Source organism: Entelurus aequoreus, linkage group LG16 (genome assembly GCF_033978785.1).
Source record: "Entelurus aequoreus isolate RoL-2023_Sb linkage group LG16, RoL_Eaeq_v1.1, whole genome shotgun sequence".
In the NCBI taxonomy this organism is placed as follows: domain Eukaryota; kingdom Metazoa; phylum Chordata; class Actinopteri; order Syngnathiformes; family Syngnathidae; genus Entelurus; species Entelurus aequoreus.
In genome coordinates, this window is record NC_084746.1 from 43,635,373 (window position 1) to 43,648,814 (window position 13,442).

The 13,442-nt window shown below is 39.8% G+C and overlaps 1 protein-coding gene across 2 annotated transcripts in view; it reads left to right on the top strand.

Moving 5' to 3' along the window:
• larp4b (La ribonucleoprotein 4B) overlaps nt 1–13,442 on the top strand; it is a 36,169-nt gene that overhangs the window by 17,725 nt on the left and 5,002 nt on the right. For both annotated transcript variants that reach the window (XM_062023065.1, XM_062023066.1), the window contains 14 exons: nt 1,108–1,261; nt 1,550–1,723; nt 1,809–1,887; nt 2,011–2,147; nt 2,222–2,325; nt 2,420–2,530; nt 3,512–3,565; nt 3,698–3,904; nt 5,254–5,360; nt 9,762–10,025; nt 10,190–10,214; nt 10,321–10,491; nt 10,569–10,783; nt 11,075–11,186. In XM_062023065.1, coding sequence (XP_061879049.1) covers nt 1,108–1,261; nt 1,550–1,723; nt 1,809–1,887; nt 2,011–2,147; nt 2,222–2,325; nt 2,420–2,530; nt 3,512–3,565; nt 3,698–3,904; nt 5,254–5,360; nt 9,762–10,025; nt 10,190–10,214; nt 10,321–10,491; nt 10,569–10,783; nt 11,075–11,186 — 1,914 coding nt within the window. The remainder of the gene's footprint in view (nt 1–1,107; nt 1,262–1,549; nt 1,724–1,808; nt 1,888–2,010; nt 2,148–2,221; nt 2,326–2,419; nt 2,531–3,511; nt 3,566–3,697; nt 3,905–5,253; nt 5,361–9,761; nt 10,026–10,189; nt 10,215–10,320; nt 10,492–10,568; nt 10,784–11,074; nt 11,187–13,442) is intronic.

The following is a 13,442-nucleotide window of genomic DNA, read 5'->3' on the forward strand; positions in this document are numbered from 1 at the left end:
AAGATTGTCAGACACTTTAAAACAAGCTATTAGTGCACTTTTGTGCATGATGTCACTAAGATGACATATCAAAACAACACTAAATTAAAGTGCACTTTTTGTACAGAACATCACTACAACAGTTTAAAACAAAGTGCATTTTTGTGCATGATGTCACTAAGATGACATATCAAAACAACACTAAATTAAAGTGCACTTTTTGTACAGAACGCCACTACAAGAGTTTAAAACAAATAAAGTGCATTTTTGTGCATGATGTCACATAAGATATTTCAATAACTGTCAAATAAAAATTAGCTGCATAATAGGAAATCAAATAATGTATGTCCTTCGCTATGTGGTAGGTTACTGCGGACGTTATCTCCTTCTGTTGTTGACAATTTTTTTCATACTGTGTTGATGTGGAAATGGTGTTGATGTGCAGGTTGCTTCGGCATTTTGTTGGGTGTGGCACCGGCCGGAGATGTTGACATGCGGAGTTTCAAGCACTCCTCATTCTCTAGCGGGTGACTTTTCAAATGATGCTACGAATTAGCAGTAATGCTACATTTTGTAGCAACAATTTTTCCGGCGTGTTACCTCAGGGAACATGCTATTTTTGCTCTACCAGAATATGATGAAGCATATTTAGCACTTGGCTTCACTGGAATCACGGTGCGGGACGAGGAAAGGCGGTTGTGTTGTTTCTTTTAACGTTAATACGCTTACAATGTTATGCAGAGTTATAGTTATAACAATTTTGTAGACAAATTATACTATTTATAGTCACAATGGAAAGTGGGGTTGGGGGCGCAAAATATATTCTTCTTTCTAAAGGGGGCGTAACAGAAAATATTTGAGAAGCACTGGGCCATATATCCATTCATACAATGTATTACTTTAATTTGTTTACATGTAAAAAAAAAACACCCTAATATCTAAGGTGTGGTGGCTTTTATTTTGCTGTGGCACTGCTACCTGATCAATTACATGTAGGGCAAAACCTGGCTTTTTTTGGTCACACAATAATATATGCATGTATTGTACGAATGGGGAAAAGGTTAGTCTACATCTTTTCCGCACACTAGTTCTGACCATTCTGAGTCACAACTTGTGCTCTCTCTTTAGGAATCTGCCAAGGTTTCAGACCTTAACCCCAATGCGAAAGCATGGGCCAACCACATGTTTAGCCTGGACCCCAGCGGGAGTGCTGACAACTCCAATGCGGCCTTGCAGCCATGGAAGGAAGGTTGCGAGAGTTCAGCCGATCCTGGCCCACAAGGTTAGCCTGCCATTTGTGTTGCCCATGATGTTTACTCGAGTACAGTGGTTCTTAACTGGTGGACCCATTTTCAGTGGGTTGCCGGTCTACATGGCAGCAACATGGAACATTTAAATACAACAGTTGTTTAATCTCTTTACCATCTTTAGCACTTACGATGATTATTTTAAACAACTGTAGCACCACTACATGAAGTGGTTTATAAATGAGCTGATTACATGCGTAAAGATGTTCCATGCAGCTTTTTCCACATCGTTAATCCACAATCTTTGTCTCTTGTTGTTTCAGGCGATGAAGCTAATGTAGAAAAGGCTTTCAAGGAGCCCTTGCTAACTGACCCCGATGAACCCCCACCGGCTCAAGTGATGTTGGCCCAGTCTCCCCCAGCGGCAGCCATCACCCTGGAGCACTCTGAGACGTCTTACCTAGAGTTCCCTGAGTCGGGGCTGCCTGCACCAACAGGTCGGCTCGTGAGGCAGAAGTTACAGGACATATTTTAGATTGTCATTTGACTTGCATATTAAACATGACCTTCTGTGTTTCACAGTTAGTGAACCCCAGCCAGAGAATCCCCAGGAAGGTTTAAGAGAACACTTGAAGAAGACATTAGAATTCTGTCTTTCCCGGTGAGTCTTTTTGACATTTTTCTCCCCAATTTGCATTGCATTGTTATTTTTGTATGCCTATTTTTCTGTCACACACATTCAAAGTCTAAGCAAACCTCCCCATGCTCCTTCTTGGTTCTTCAGGGAGAATTTGGCCAGTGACATATACCTCATCTCACAAATGGACAGCGATCAGTACGTGCCAATTGTGACTGTGGCCAACCTGGATCACATCAAAAAGCTTAGCACTGACGTGGAGCTGATCGTGGATGTTCTACGCTGTGAGTGTAACCGTGTGAGCTGAGCAAACATCAAGTGACCTGTTAATGTTGATATCCTTCTCTTTTGCCCCCAGCTTTGCCATTGGTCCAGGTGGATGAGAAAGGGGAGAAGGTGCGACCCAATCAGAACCGCTGCATCGTGATCCTGAGAGAGGTTTCTGAGAGCACGCCCATAGAGGTCAGTGGACCTGCACAAGGGGATCACCCAGATGTGCATACCTTTTGTTGGTGCCTCAATCCATGCATTGATTTTCTCCTGTTCTGTTGCACAGGAGGTGGAGGCTCTTTTTAAAGGAGACAGCCTACCCAAGTTCATCAACTGTGAATTTGCCTATAACGACAACTGGTTCATCACCTTTGAGTCAGAAGCAGATGCACAACAGGTAAAATTGTAACAAACACTCTTTTCTGTGATTGACAAGTTGAGTCCCCATCACAGCATCAAACATTTCTTCTTTAATAACCAGCTGAGATCACTTGTCTATTTTGTGAGCAAATTTCTTAAAGGGGTCATATTATGAAATTTTTCTGCATTTAAAACACTTCCTTGTGGTCTACATAACATGTGATGATGGTTCTTTGGTCAAAATGTTGCATTTATTAGGTATTATAGACCATCTTCAAAGCTACTTTCTAACCGTCTTTTCTTTTTGTGGCCGGTCTTATTTAAATGCCTCCACTTTGACTGCGTCTTCTCCCCGTCAACCATGTTGTAGTTTTTACCGCTTCCATATGGAGTATACTGACCGATAAGTTAGAACTATACGCTACTTTTGCATTATAAATGGCTACATCAAAGGATGCATGTGCATGTATCAGCCAGTCTGCCCCTCAACAAGAGAATAGAGAAAATGAAGGACCTTGCTGACTACTTCAGACTACTTGCGCAAAGCTCTTCAGATAAAACTTAACTATATATGGAGCTAACCACTGACGTCACCAAATGAGGGGAAAATTCCAAACAGCTTGTTCAAAGGAGGTATGAAAGAAGACAAGATTGTTTTATATCTGTCCGCCATGCATCAATGGTTTGATTTAAAAATGTTTGGGACTTTGTACAAATCCCAAATATACAAAAACTGGTACTTATGGTTTGTATTCAGTCACAGTACTTCTTTGTGGAAGTGAAAAACGGTGGTCAACCAAGCCAAGATTGCTGTTGTGCAGCAAGCAGCGCGTAAACTCAAGCACGCAAGGGGCTAAGATCTTCCTGCAAAAAGCAGATACGAACAACAAATCAAACTATGCAATGGAAGAGATCCCTATACTTTATCAAAAAACAACCTCTACACTTTGACATAGCATATATGTATGTCTGTTAGTAACTTTGAATTAAAATTGACCAAAACCTTTTCTTGATGAAGGCTTATCAGTATCTCCGTGAGGAGGTGAAGACCTTTCAAGGGAAGCCTATCAAGGTGAGTTCTTTAAGGTATTGTTTCCTTTTTATAGTAGTAGTAGTCATATTGCAAGTGTGCTATACTGAATTATAAACTATAATGTGTGAAGAAAGATTAATTGTAGTTTGTGATGGTGTTCCTATCTTGCAGGCAAGGATAAAGGCGAAAGCAATCGCTATCAACACTTTCATGCCAAAGAATGGTTACAGGCCAGTGGAGGTGAACCCATACGCTCAGCAACGCTACACGTCTTACTACATCCCACCCGTCTACAGCCCACAGCAGCAGTTCCCCCTGTACAGCCTTATCACTCCACAGGCCTGGTCGACCGCACCCAGTTTCATCGATCCCACACTGGTAAGAAGATGACGAATCGGGGGAGGCCAATGCTTTTATTGTAATTTAAAGGAAACTGCACTTTTTTTTGGAATTTTGCCTAACGTTCAAATCAATATGAGAGACAAGAAGACAAAAGTTTTTTTTTCCGCTTTTTAACATGTAAAAAATGGTCTCGTTGTAGGTGGCTAGAAATGCAGGTAATGGGAGCAACAGTTCTACCTCTAAATCACTTCAAAAATGCATTCAAAAACCGTCAACAATTTTTAATTTACGTTCGTAACCCGTATAATAACCAAGCTGTAACTACATTGTTATTGTAAGACCGAACACTGAAGAATTGTTTTTGTAGCGCAGTTAAACATTGCCATGCTACGGTATTAGCCATAAAAGCTAACTACGGCGAGAGATAAGCGAGCTTCAACGTCAACACGAAACACGTTTGAGTTTGTAATGCACAACACTGCGATAGGACAATAACCTGTATTGACTGAAAAACATGAACAGTCATATTACAGTGTCTGTAAAGTATTAGCCAACCTTTAATGTTTTGTTTGTACACAGCTGAGAGCGTATGCAGTGTAGTTGTAATAACACGCATGATGTGCTGTGTGTATCATGGTCGATATATAGTGACTCACTCGATGGACGGTTGTTTGTCTGTTGGTTTTGGGTAAGCAATCCATTTATGTCAAATTTGCTTGTCTCCAAGTTCCACATTTATAGCGGTGTCGCTTTCACCTCGCTCTCCCGGCTTCCGTCTGCCCCAACCTCTTTTTCGTTCTCCCTTCTATAAGCATCCTCAGTATATTTAGCTTCAAAAATACAAGGTTGTGAATCCTCATTTGACCAAAAATAGTTGCCTCTGTTGTCTGTTACCAAGTCTGCCATGATTAGAACACACACGCGTGTTTGATTAGAACACACACGCGTGTTTGATTCTGGAAGCAGGAACAAACAGTTGTTGCCAGAAGTCAGACGTGCGTTGCTGTGGAAAGAGAAATCAATGCGCGACATAAATCAGACCGGGAAATGATTAAATGATTAAAAATACTGTATACATTGAACACACTACATATTGTTATGAACGTGTCTGTTACTACATTATATCTATATACTTGCAGCGTGTATATATGACATTTATGGAGGGTTTTGAAGTTATTTTAGAGTGCTTTGAAGGCTACAACGGTGACTCCCATTAGACACATTTTTCAAGCGTTTTTTTTGTCATCATTAAAATCCTTTAAAATTGTTTAAAAAAAAGTCATGCTTGTTCCTGTCCCTCATAATGATTGTGAACGATAGGCAACATTTTTAAAAAAGTGCACTTCCCCTTTAAAATCATCAATGTTGTTTTCTGTTTTAATCAGGTTGCTCCATTTCACAACAGCCAGTTCATCAATGGATTTGCACCCTCTGCTGGTTTTAAGCCACCGACCACCCCCCTCACTGTTAGACACCATTCACCCAGGACCAGGTTGGTGCTCAACCATCTATAAAGTGAAGTATAGTGAATTACATTTATATAGCACTTTTCTCTAGTGGCACAAAGCGCCTTACATAGTGAAACCTTTATCTAAGTTACATTTAAACCAGTGTGGGTGGCACTGGGAGCAGGTGGGTAAAGTATCTTGCCCAAAGACACAAGAGCATTGACTAGACTGGTGGAAGCGGGGATCGAACCTGGAACTGTCATGTTGCTGGCACGGACGCATACCAACTGAGCCACGGTTCCCCACAAAAACACCAGACAAAAGAGCACTTTTGCATCAGAGAAACGTGTGTAAACATTAGGGGTGTAATGATATTGTAGATACCTCGGTATTGCTGTTTTAAAGTCTTCATAATAATACCGTGACGGTATCAAACAAAAACTTGGTGTGTAGTTATTTTCTGGCGTTTTAGCCTTGGCCGGGGCTGAAAATAAACATTTCCCATCTTCTACGCTGCACGGGCCCGACAAAGTGGTAGTTGTGAAACGCTGTTAGCAGGAAGTAAAGTGTGTTCATAATGGATGAGAGGAATTGTTTTTTTTGGACATTTCCTGAAAAATTCCTCAATCTATCCATAATTGTTTGAGTTATGTTGCTAACCAACACAAACAAGCCCTGCCAAAAACATCACCTCTTTGGCGGAGGTAAGAAAGTTTGCGTTCTGCAAAGCAAAGCGCGCCACTTAGTTCGTCTCGAGCATTTCCAAGGCGACAGAGTCAGCCAGTCACGTCGCACCACATAGAGAAATCACCAAAAAAACACTGTACAAGTAAACTGAAAAGCTACTTGATAAATCCTCAATCCATCCATCAATCCGTTTTTCACCGCTTGTCTTTCTCGATGTTGTGGGGGGACTGGAGCCTATCCAGCTGCACTCAGGTGGAAGGGAGGGTACACACTGGACAAGTCGCCATCTTGTAAACTGTCACCCAGAAAATATATTTTAAGCTAGCAAGGCCAAAAATCAGTTTGTAAGGTGTTTACATTATTAAAAGTAAAATTGTTAGTTAACTTTTCTGAGAAACAGCATTTTCAAACTAATGTAAACATGTCCACTGTGGAGGACACTGCTTCTCATAAAGTAAAATTAAAAAGACACTGAAGTGAACTTTGTTGTTTTACAATGGATGTTTACATTGTCACAACTGTAAGTTTGTTTATAAATATTTCCTTGGAACAGTGGTTGTTCCTGCACTATTATTTGCACTTAAAATGAGACTCGGCGATATAGCAAAACAATTATTACGATTTAATTTTTTCATATCATCCGATCTCAAGTAGTATCACAATTTATTTTTATTTTTTTTATGAAAGGCGCATTGTCCCGTGCAAGATTATACAAACAACCGTTGCATTCCTGCTGTTTACTACTGCAGTGTCTTGTCATTTCCGCCATGTTTGATTGAGGTAATATATGCTAAAAGCTGACAACTGTCATTTTATTCATATCTGTGATTGTGTTTTCTAGAGGTGCAATGGCACATGTAACCCACGCTACGGTCTGTACCTCGGTTTTAGGGCCAAAGTTTTGCTTCTTTTTCAGTACATTTTGTGGGAGTAAAGATAACTGTTTTAATGACATTCAGACTTAACTTAAATCAACAACGTAGCAGCATCTCTTCATCCGTGGCTCACTAGTGCAACAACAACGCTGGAAAGGTGTCCCGTGATAAACTGTCCGGTGTGGGCGTGTGGCACCGAACGAAGATGTTGACATGCGGAGTAAGCACTCTTCATTCTCTAGCAGGTGACTTTTCAAATGATGCTACATATTAGCAGTAATGCTACTTTTTATAGCAACGCTTTTGCCCCATACTGGACAAATTACGGTTGTCTGTTCGACATATTCCCACTTGACGCCAAACCACCGCCAGACGATGGACCCTCTGCTGTTTTTTTGGGGAATTAATTCTTCCTTCATTTGTTACCAGATTCGCACCTTCTGTCTCTCGTATTACCACTCGCACGGCTGCGCTAACATCACAGCTAACGTTACCCATGCTGCTACCTCTTTGCTGCGCGAGGGCGTATACGTATGTGACGTATGTCGTGACAGTATGTGACGTGTGTAAGAAGGTGCGCTTGTCTGTCTGTGAGAAGGAGACACAGGAAAGAGCGAGGAGATCCTGTAGTGTAATGCCAGCAGCTAAAAGCAACTGCGTGAGAACGTATACTCGATTATTACGATAAAGTCATTTTCTATATCGCACAGAGACAAACCTGTGATATATCGCGTATATCGGTATATCGCCCAGCCCTAAGTCAAGTCAAAATTTGTCAATCACACCATGCAACAGTACATTACACAGCAGACTGAACGTGCGTTTCTCCCATACTCCAATGTGCAAAATTAAAACAAGATTTAGATTAAACATAGGACATGTATATTTAACAGATAATCAAATGAAAAACAGTGAGCTTACAGTTGCCAAATTATCATACTGTTCAAGAATATAGTCAAGATGAGGTATTTTACTCTCGTGCAATACAACATACAACATGCAACATGGCAAAAGTGCAAAGCGAGTTCATAGCGAGTCTACTGACAGATATAAGTTAGAACTTTTTGCTACTTTACATTAGAAATTGCAACAGCGGAGAATGATGGCCCCATAACAAGAAGACAGAGAAAAAGAAGAAGCTTATCGACTACGGCGTCGGCACGGTCATTCGCACATTTTTAGGACTTATGCAGATCCCAAATACAGATCAGCAAGTACCAAAAGGTAAGAAAAGTTGGTTTTGCATAATATTGCAAAACAAAATGTCAGATATGTCTGCTAATGGGTGCTATTTGGCGGTCCTTGTACACACACCATAATAATACTCGTATGTCTGACTACGGTAGCAATCTATCAAGCGGTGCGGCTTCATAGCTTACCAAAGTAGTGCTAAAACATTTTTACAGATTTTTGAGCGCCGTGTGTATATTCTCAATGGAACATTTAAAGTTTTGGTGTTGTTTACTGGTGTCATATTGCAGTCTACACATATCTCTTATGTGTGACTACCATTTACTGGTCACACGTATCTATACACCATGTACCAAATAAGATTGCTTTGAGGTTGGTAAGCACAAACATGATTATTCCGTACATTAGGCGCACCGGCTTATAAGGAGCACTGTTGATTTTTGAGATAATGAAAAGATTTTAAGTGCCCCTTATAGTCCGAAAAATACGGTTATTGTATTCTTCAATTACTTGTATACATCAGTGCTTCTAACCTGGGGTTTTGCTAACAGCAAGCAGTGATCCAGATTGTAGAGTTTTTTTAAAACCCAACAACTGTATCTTATATTTAATAAATTATATTTAATAAATTCCTTAAAGTGCAGTTTGAATTTGAGGTACTGTGAAATAATGTGCACCAACACACAAAACAAGTTTAATGATTACTTCAGGAACAAAATGTTTTTTATCCACAAACTCAATTATTTGAACACAAAATGTTTGCAGAGTTTTTTAGTACATGTTATATCAGAGAAGTTGAATCTTTACAAACACATAAACAAAAAGTCTGATTAAAAAATATTCAGATATAAAAATGCCTTTTTTTGATAAAAATTAGTGGGTGTGTTAATTCTCCAAGTCAGGACCAAAACAGTAGTTCAGTCACAAAGACATTCTGTGCATGCCTGCCAGTCCATATTCAGGGCAGGGTCACTGGTAAGCCGCAGTGAGACTATAAACTCTGTCACTAAAGTCGCTGCTCCTTCTCAATGTTATGTTTTAACTTCTATGCTAGTGTTAGACATATTTCTTTATTTTGTTCTTCTGGGCTGCACTTCCAGTCGTGTAAGGAGGAAGAGGCACATTGATTGAACATTAATTTAGCTGTGATGAGCCTGATTTTCCCGACGGGATGGTCGCGCACACACACACGGACACAAACATTTTCACACAAACACACGCAAACATACACTAACACACACACACAGGATCATGGTCAATAAAGGCAAATTGTTCCATGCAGGATTATACCAAGCATCGTTGCTTCTCTACTGCTTACGACTGTGGTATTCATACATTTCCGCCATGTTTGATCGAGGAAATATGCTAACAACTGATCAGCGTGATCAAACTCAAATTAATTATGATCATCGATCAGCCCTAACTTGAAATACATGTTTGCTGTAATAAATATGATTAAAACATTTTAGCATTATGTTTGTGTTCAAATACAGTAAGTGTGTGTATCCTAAACATTCCTGCCACATTATTTTACACACTATGGCATTTTTTTGGACATATACTGTACCACAATAATATTGTACAGTGGCTTTAACACTGTGATAATAACATACAGTGAGATTTTGATACAGTTACATCTCTAGTAATAAACATGTTACAAAAACAATGAAAGCACTGCAATGTTCCCCGCAGGAATCACAGTAAACCTCACCTGAGGCCGGCCGGCCCCGCAGCAGACCGCACAGGGCTCCTGGACAGCCCGAGCGTCTTCCCTAGCTTCCCCAGCGATAGGCTGAATGGGGTCCGCAGCAGCCCGCCCACACGCTTCCCCACCAGCCAGCCCAGAACCAGGTTACCTTCTGCCACCACCTTTCCCCGCAGAGAGACTGTTGGCACGGGCCGAGTGTCCGAGTTCACCACCACAGAATACTCCTCCCTGGTAATGGGTCGAGGAAGGTACGATGATAGATTTCAGATGTCTTTTTTTCCTTCTTTTCTATTGCAGTTAATGTATTATAGATTGTTAAATATGGAATGATTTTTCCCTAAAGCTTTTCATGAACTGCAATATGAGTTTATAAATGTAAGCGTTCCTTTTTTTAACATGTGTCTGCTTGTAGGAAAAAGAGGGATGAAAAGTTTACAGTAAGTACTTCTTGGAATTATTTCTACTCAATGTGATTATTAAAGTGCTCATGTCGATAAGCACTCAGCAATGTTAAAGTGACGTGTGTGTGTGTGTGTGTGATAGCGACTGACGCCTCAATCGCCACCGCCGCCGCCTCCTCCTAAACCTCCATCCCCGAGCTTTGAGTTGGGTCTGTCCAGCTTTCCACCTTTGCCTGGAGCGGCTGGCCAGCTGAAGACAGATGACATCTTTGACAACCGGCTGGTCAGCAGTGTCATCACCCCGCCTGCCAAGGTCAGCATCAGACTGTTATTATGCAAATATTACTTATAACAATTACAATAAGTGAATTTACTGTATCTGTCTTACAGAATGTGAGCATTGACTCCAGCCCTGGAGGAGCCCCTTCTTCATTATGTCCCAAAGAACCTCCTCGGCCCCCGTCGTCGTCGTCGTCCCCTCCCTCTTCCCCCTCCTCTTGCTTGCCCTCTCTGATGCCCACAAGCTTCATACCCTCACTGACCACACCCACCTCGACTTGGACACCGACTGTCTGCCCTCCACCGCCTCCCTCCATCCCAGCAGCGTAAGACACTTTCTATACTGTGTTTTATGCTTATTGTTACTGTATATTTTATCCAACCATGCATTTTCTACTGCTTGTCTCTCTCGGGATCGTATACTATATTATAATTGCACTGCAGAGAGAAGAAATGGTAATCTCAATACTCTGTGTGTCTTGGAGCGCACTTGTGCTCCAAGCTGTTATGTATTATTTATTATTATGTCTCATTACCGTAACTATGACAGTCAATTGCATTTTTCCTCCCATGTGACTTTTTAGTTTGAATATTTCCTGTTGTGGGTTTTACTTCAGAGAAGTGAGGATGACTGAGGTGAAGCTGAAGGAGGTGCAGCTGTCTGCGGAGCGCGTTCCTGGTACTCTGTGCACCGCAAGCAAGTCGGTGCAAGTCAATGGTGCTGCCACGGTCAGTTCAGTGTTCAGAAATAAATGTTTTCCTTCTACATAGGGATGTAGCGACATGAACATTACTTAGCACGGTTATCATTATTATTAGGGGTGTGGGAAAAAATCTATTCGAATTCCAATTGCGATTCTCACGTTGTGTGATTCAGAATCGATTCTCATTTTTAAAAAATCGATTTTTTATTTTTTATTTTTATTTTTTTTATTTATTTAAAAAACTATTTTTATTTTTTATTTTTTAAATTAATCAATCCAACAAAACAATACACAGCAATCCAATTCCAAAACCAAACCCACAAGAATCGATATTGAATCGAATTGTGGGATACCCAAAGATTCACAGCCCTAATTATTATCACGATATTGTTGAAGGTAGTACTGCAGCTATCTATAATTTTGGTTGATTAAATGAGATGAAACCCACTTTATAGTCTCAGTGCGTATTCTAGAGAAAATACTTGAAATAGACAGATTGTTTTGCTTGCACATCAACATTGAAGTTGTACTTTTAGAATGCGTGCATTGATAATAACTAAAGTATCACACGCACCACACACCACTGTTTTAATGTGTGCTCTGTTGCAGCGGCTGTGTGGGAGATATGTCCGGATATTTATATGTTTTGGGCAGTCCTTGCGGCCACCAATTTTATAAATTTTTACTAGTAACATGCATTAAACGATAAATTGTAAAAACAGAATAGAAATCAAAGCTTTTTTGTCATCGAAATAATCGATTTAATGGAGTTGAAAGTGTGCACAAGTTTTATATTTTAAACGTTAATGTGTCTGCTAACTTAACTTCTAATATTGTTAATACCTCACAAATTGATGATTAGCCTCGCTGGCTTTAAATATATTTTCCCTTGGCGTGGTGCGCTTTGGCCGACCGAGTTAGTTGGAACGGTTGAGATGAATGTGGCACGCTTTATTTCCTACACCAAAGAGGTTATGTTTTTGCCAGGGTTTGTTTGCCTGCTCGTGTTACGGTCCCGTGTCGTGGTCTAATCAAAGGGACGCGTAACATAAAAGACGGACACTTTGAACTTACTTGTTCTTCTTGATGGTTGATTTAAAAAATGAATGTTATTACAAATTATAGTGTCTCTTATACAGCAATCTGTGGCAATTTACGCTGGTGCACGGTGATACGATGGGCTGGCAATCTGAGAGAGAATCTCCCAAAATCCTCTGTGCGCTTTTGGGAGATGTAGTTTACTTTAGGGCTACACGATTATGGCAAAAATAATAATCGCGATTATATTGATTGATATTGTAATCACAATTAATTACACAATAATTAATTAATTTTAAAACGAGTATTTATTGTACCACCAAAACTTAATAAAAAAAAAAAAAATGGATAGGAATTTGTAACAAATAAAACTACAAGTAAAATAACGAGCAATAACAATATATTTAAATAAAAATAGCAATATAAAAAACACTAAATTCAGCTTTCTTGTTTGTTTTTAATTCAGTTTTTTACCTTTTACACTTATTGTACCATCATAGTGTACTTTTTGTGTAAAATTAAATTTGATAAAATGTTTAATTAAATGCAAATATCCTCAGATTTATTGTTGCAATTAGGGCTGCGCGGTATACACAGTATGATGGTAGAAACGGTATAAATTTGGCCACGGTAGAGATTTGCGCTCTACCGTAAACCACACCTGCCTCTGTGTGAAATTGGCCACAAGCTTAGCAGAGAAGAAGGAGCTGGTAAAAAAAAACGCTGCTACGTCTTTGATTTGGACATGGTATGGGTTTAAAAAGTCAGATGTTGAGCAGAAAAAAGTCGTTAAAATTATTTTATACAATCCCAGGACTGGGCTGAAAGTAGTAATGGTTTAAGTCTATTTCAAACATGCATACAATTACAACATGATACATCATCACAATTTCCAGTTTCTCTTTTCAACATGTCCAAAGGCAATCAATTGAATGGTAAAAAAAAATTAACTCAATAACTTGCCATCGACAATAAATTGCTACGTCTGTCCATGTTCCTTTTCTTCGGCTGCGGCTGTATCCTGATTTAAAACAATTATCATCCAGTTTGTGGCCATTAGAAGGCCTATTTTAAAAGGATATGCATTTTTCTAGCATGTTTTAAAGAGATAACATTTAAAAAAATTACTTCTGGGTCCAGTTGCGACCACTGTTTATACATACATTAATGCTACATCTATGATGTCGTTCACAACAACACAAGCAGATGAAATGTGTTGTGGGTGTATGGATCGTTGTCGCTA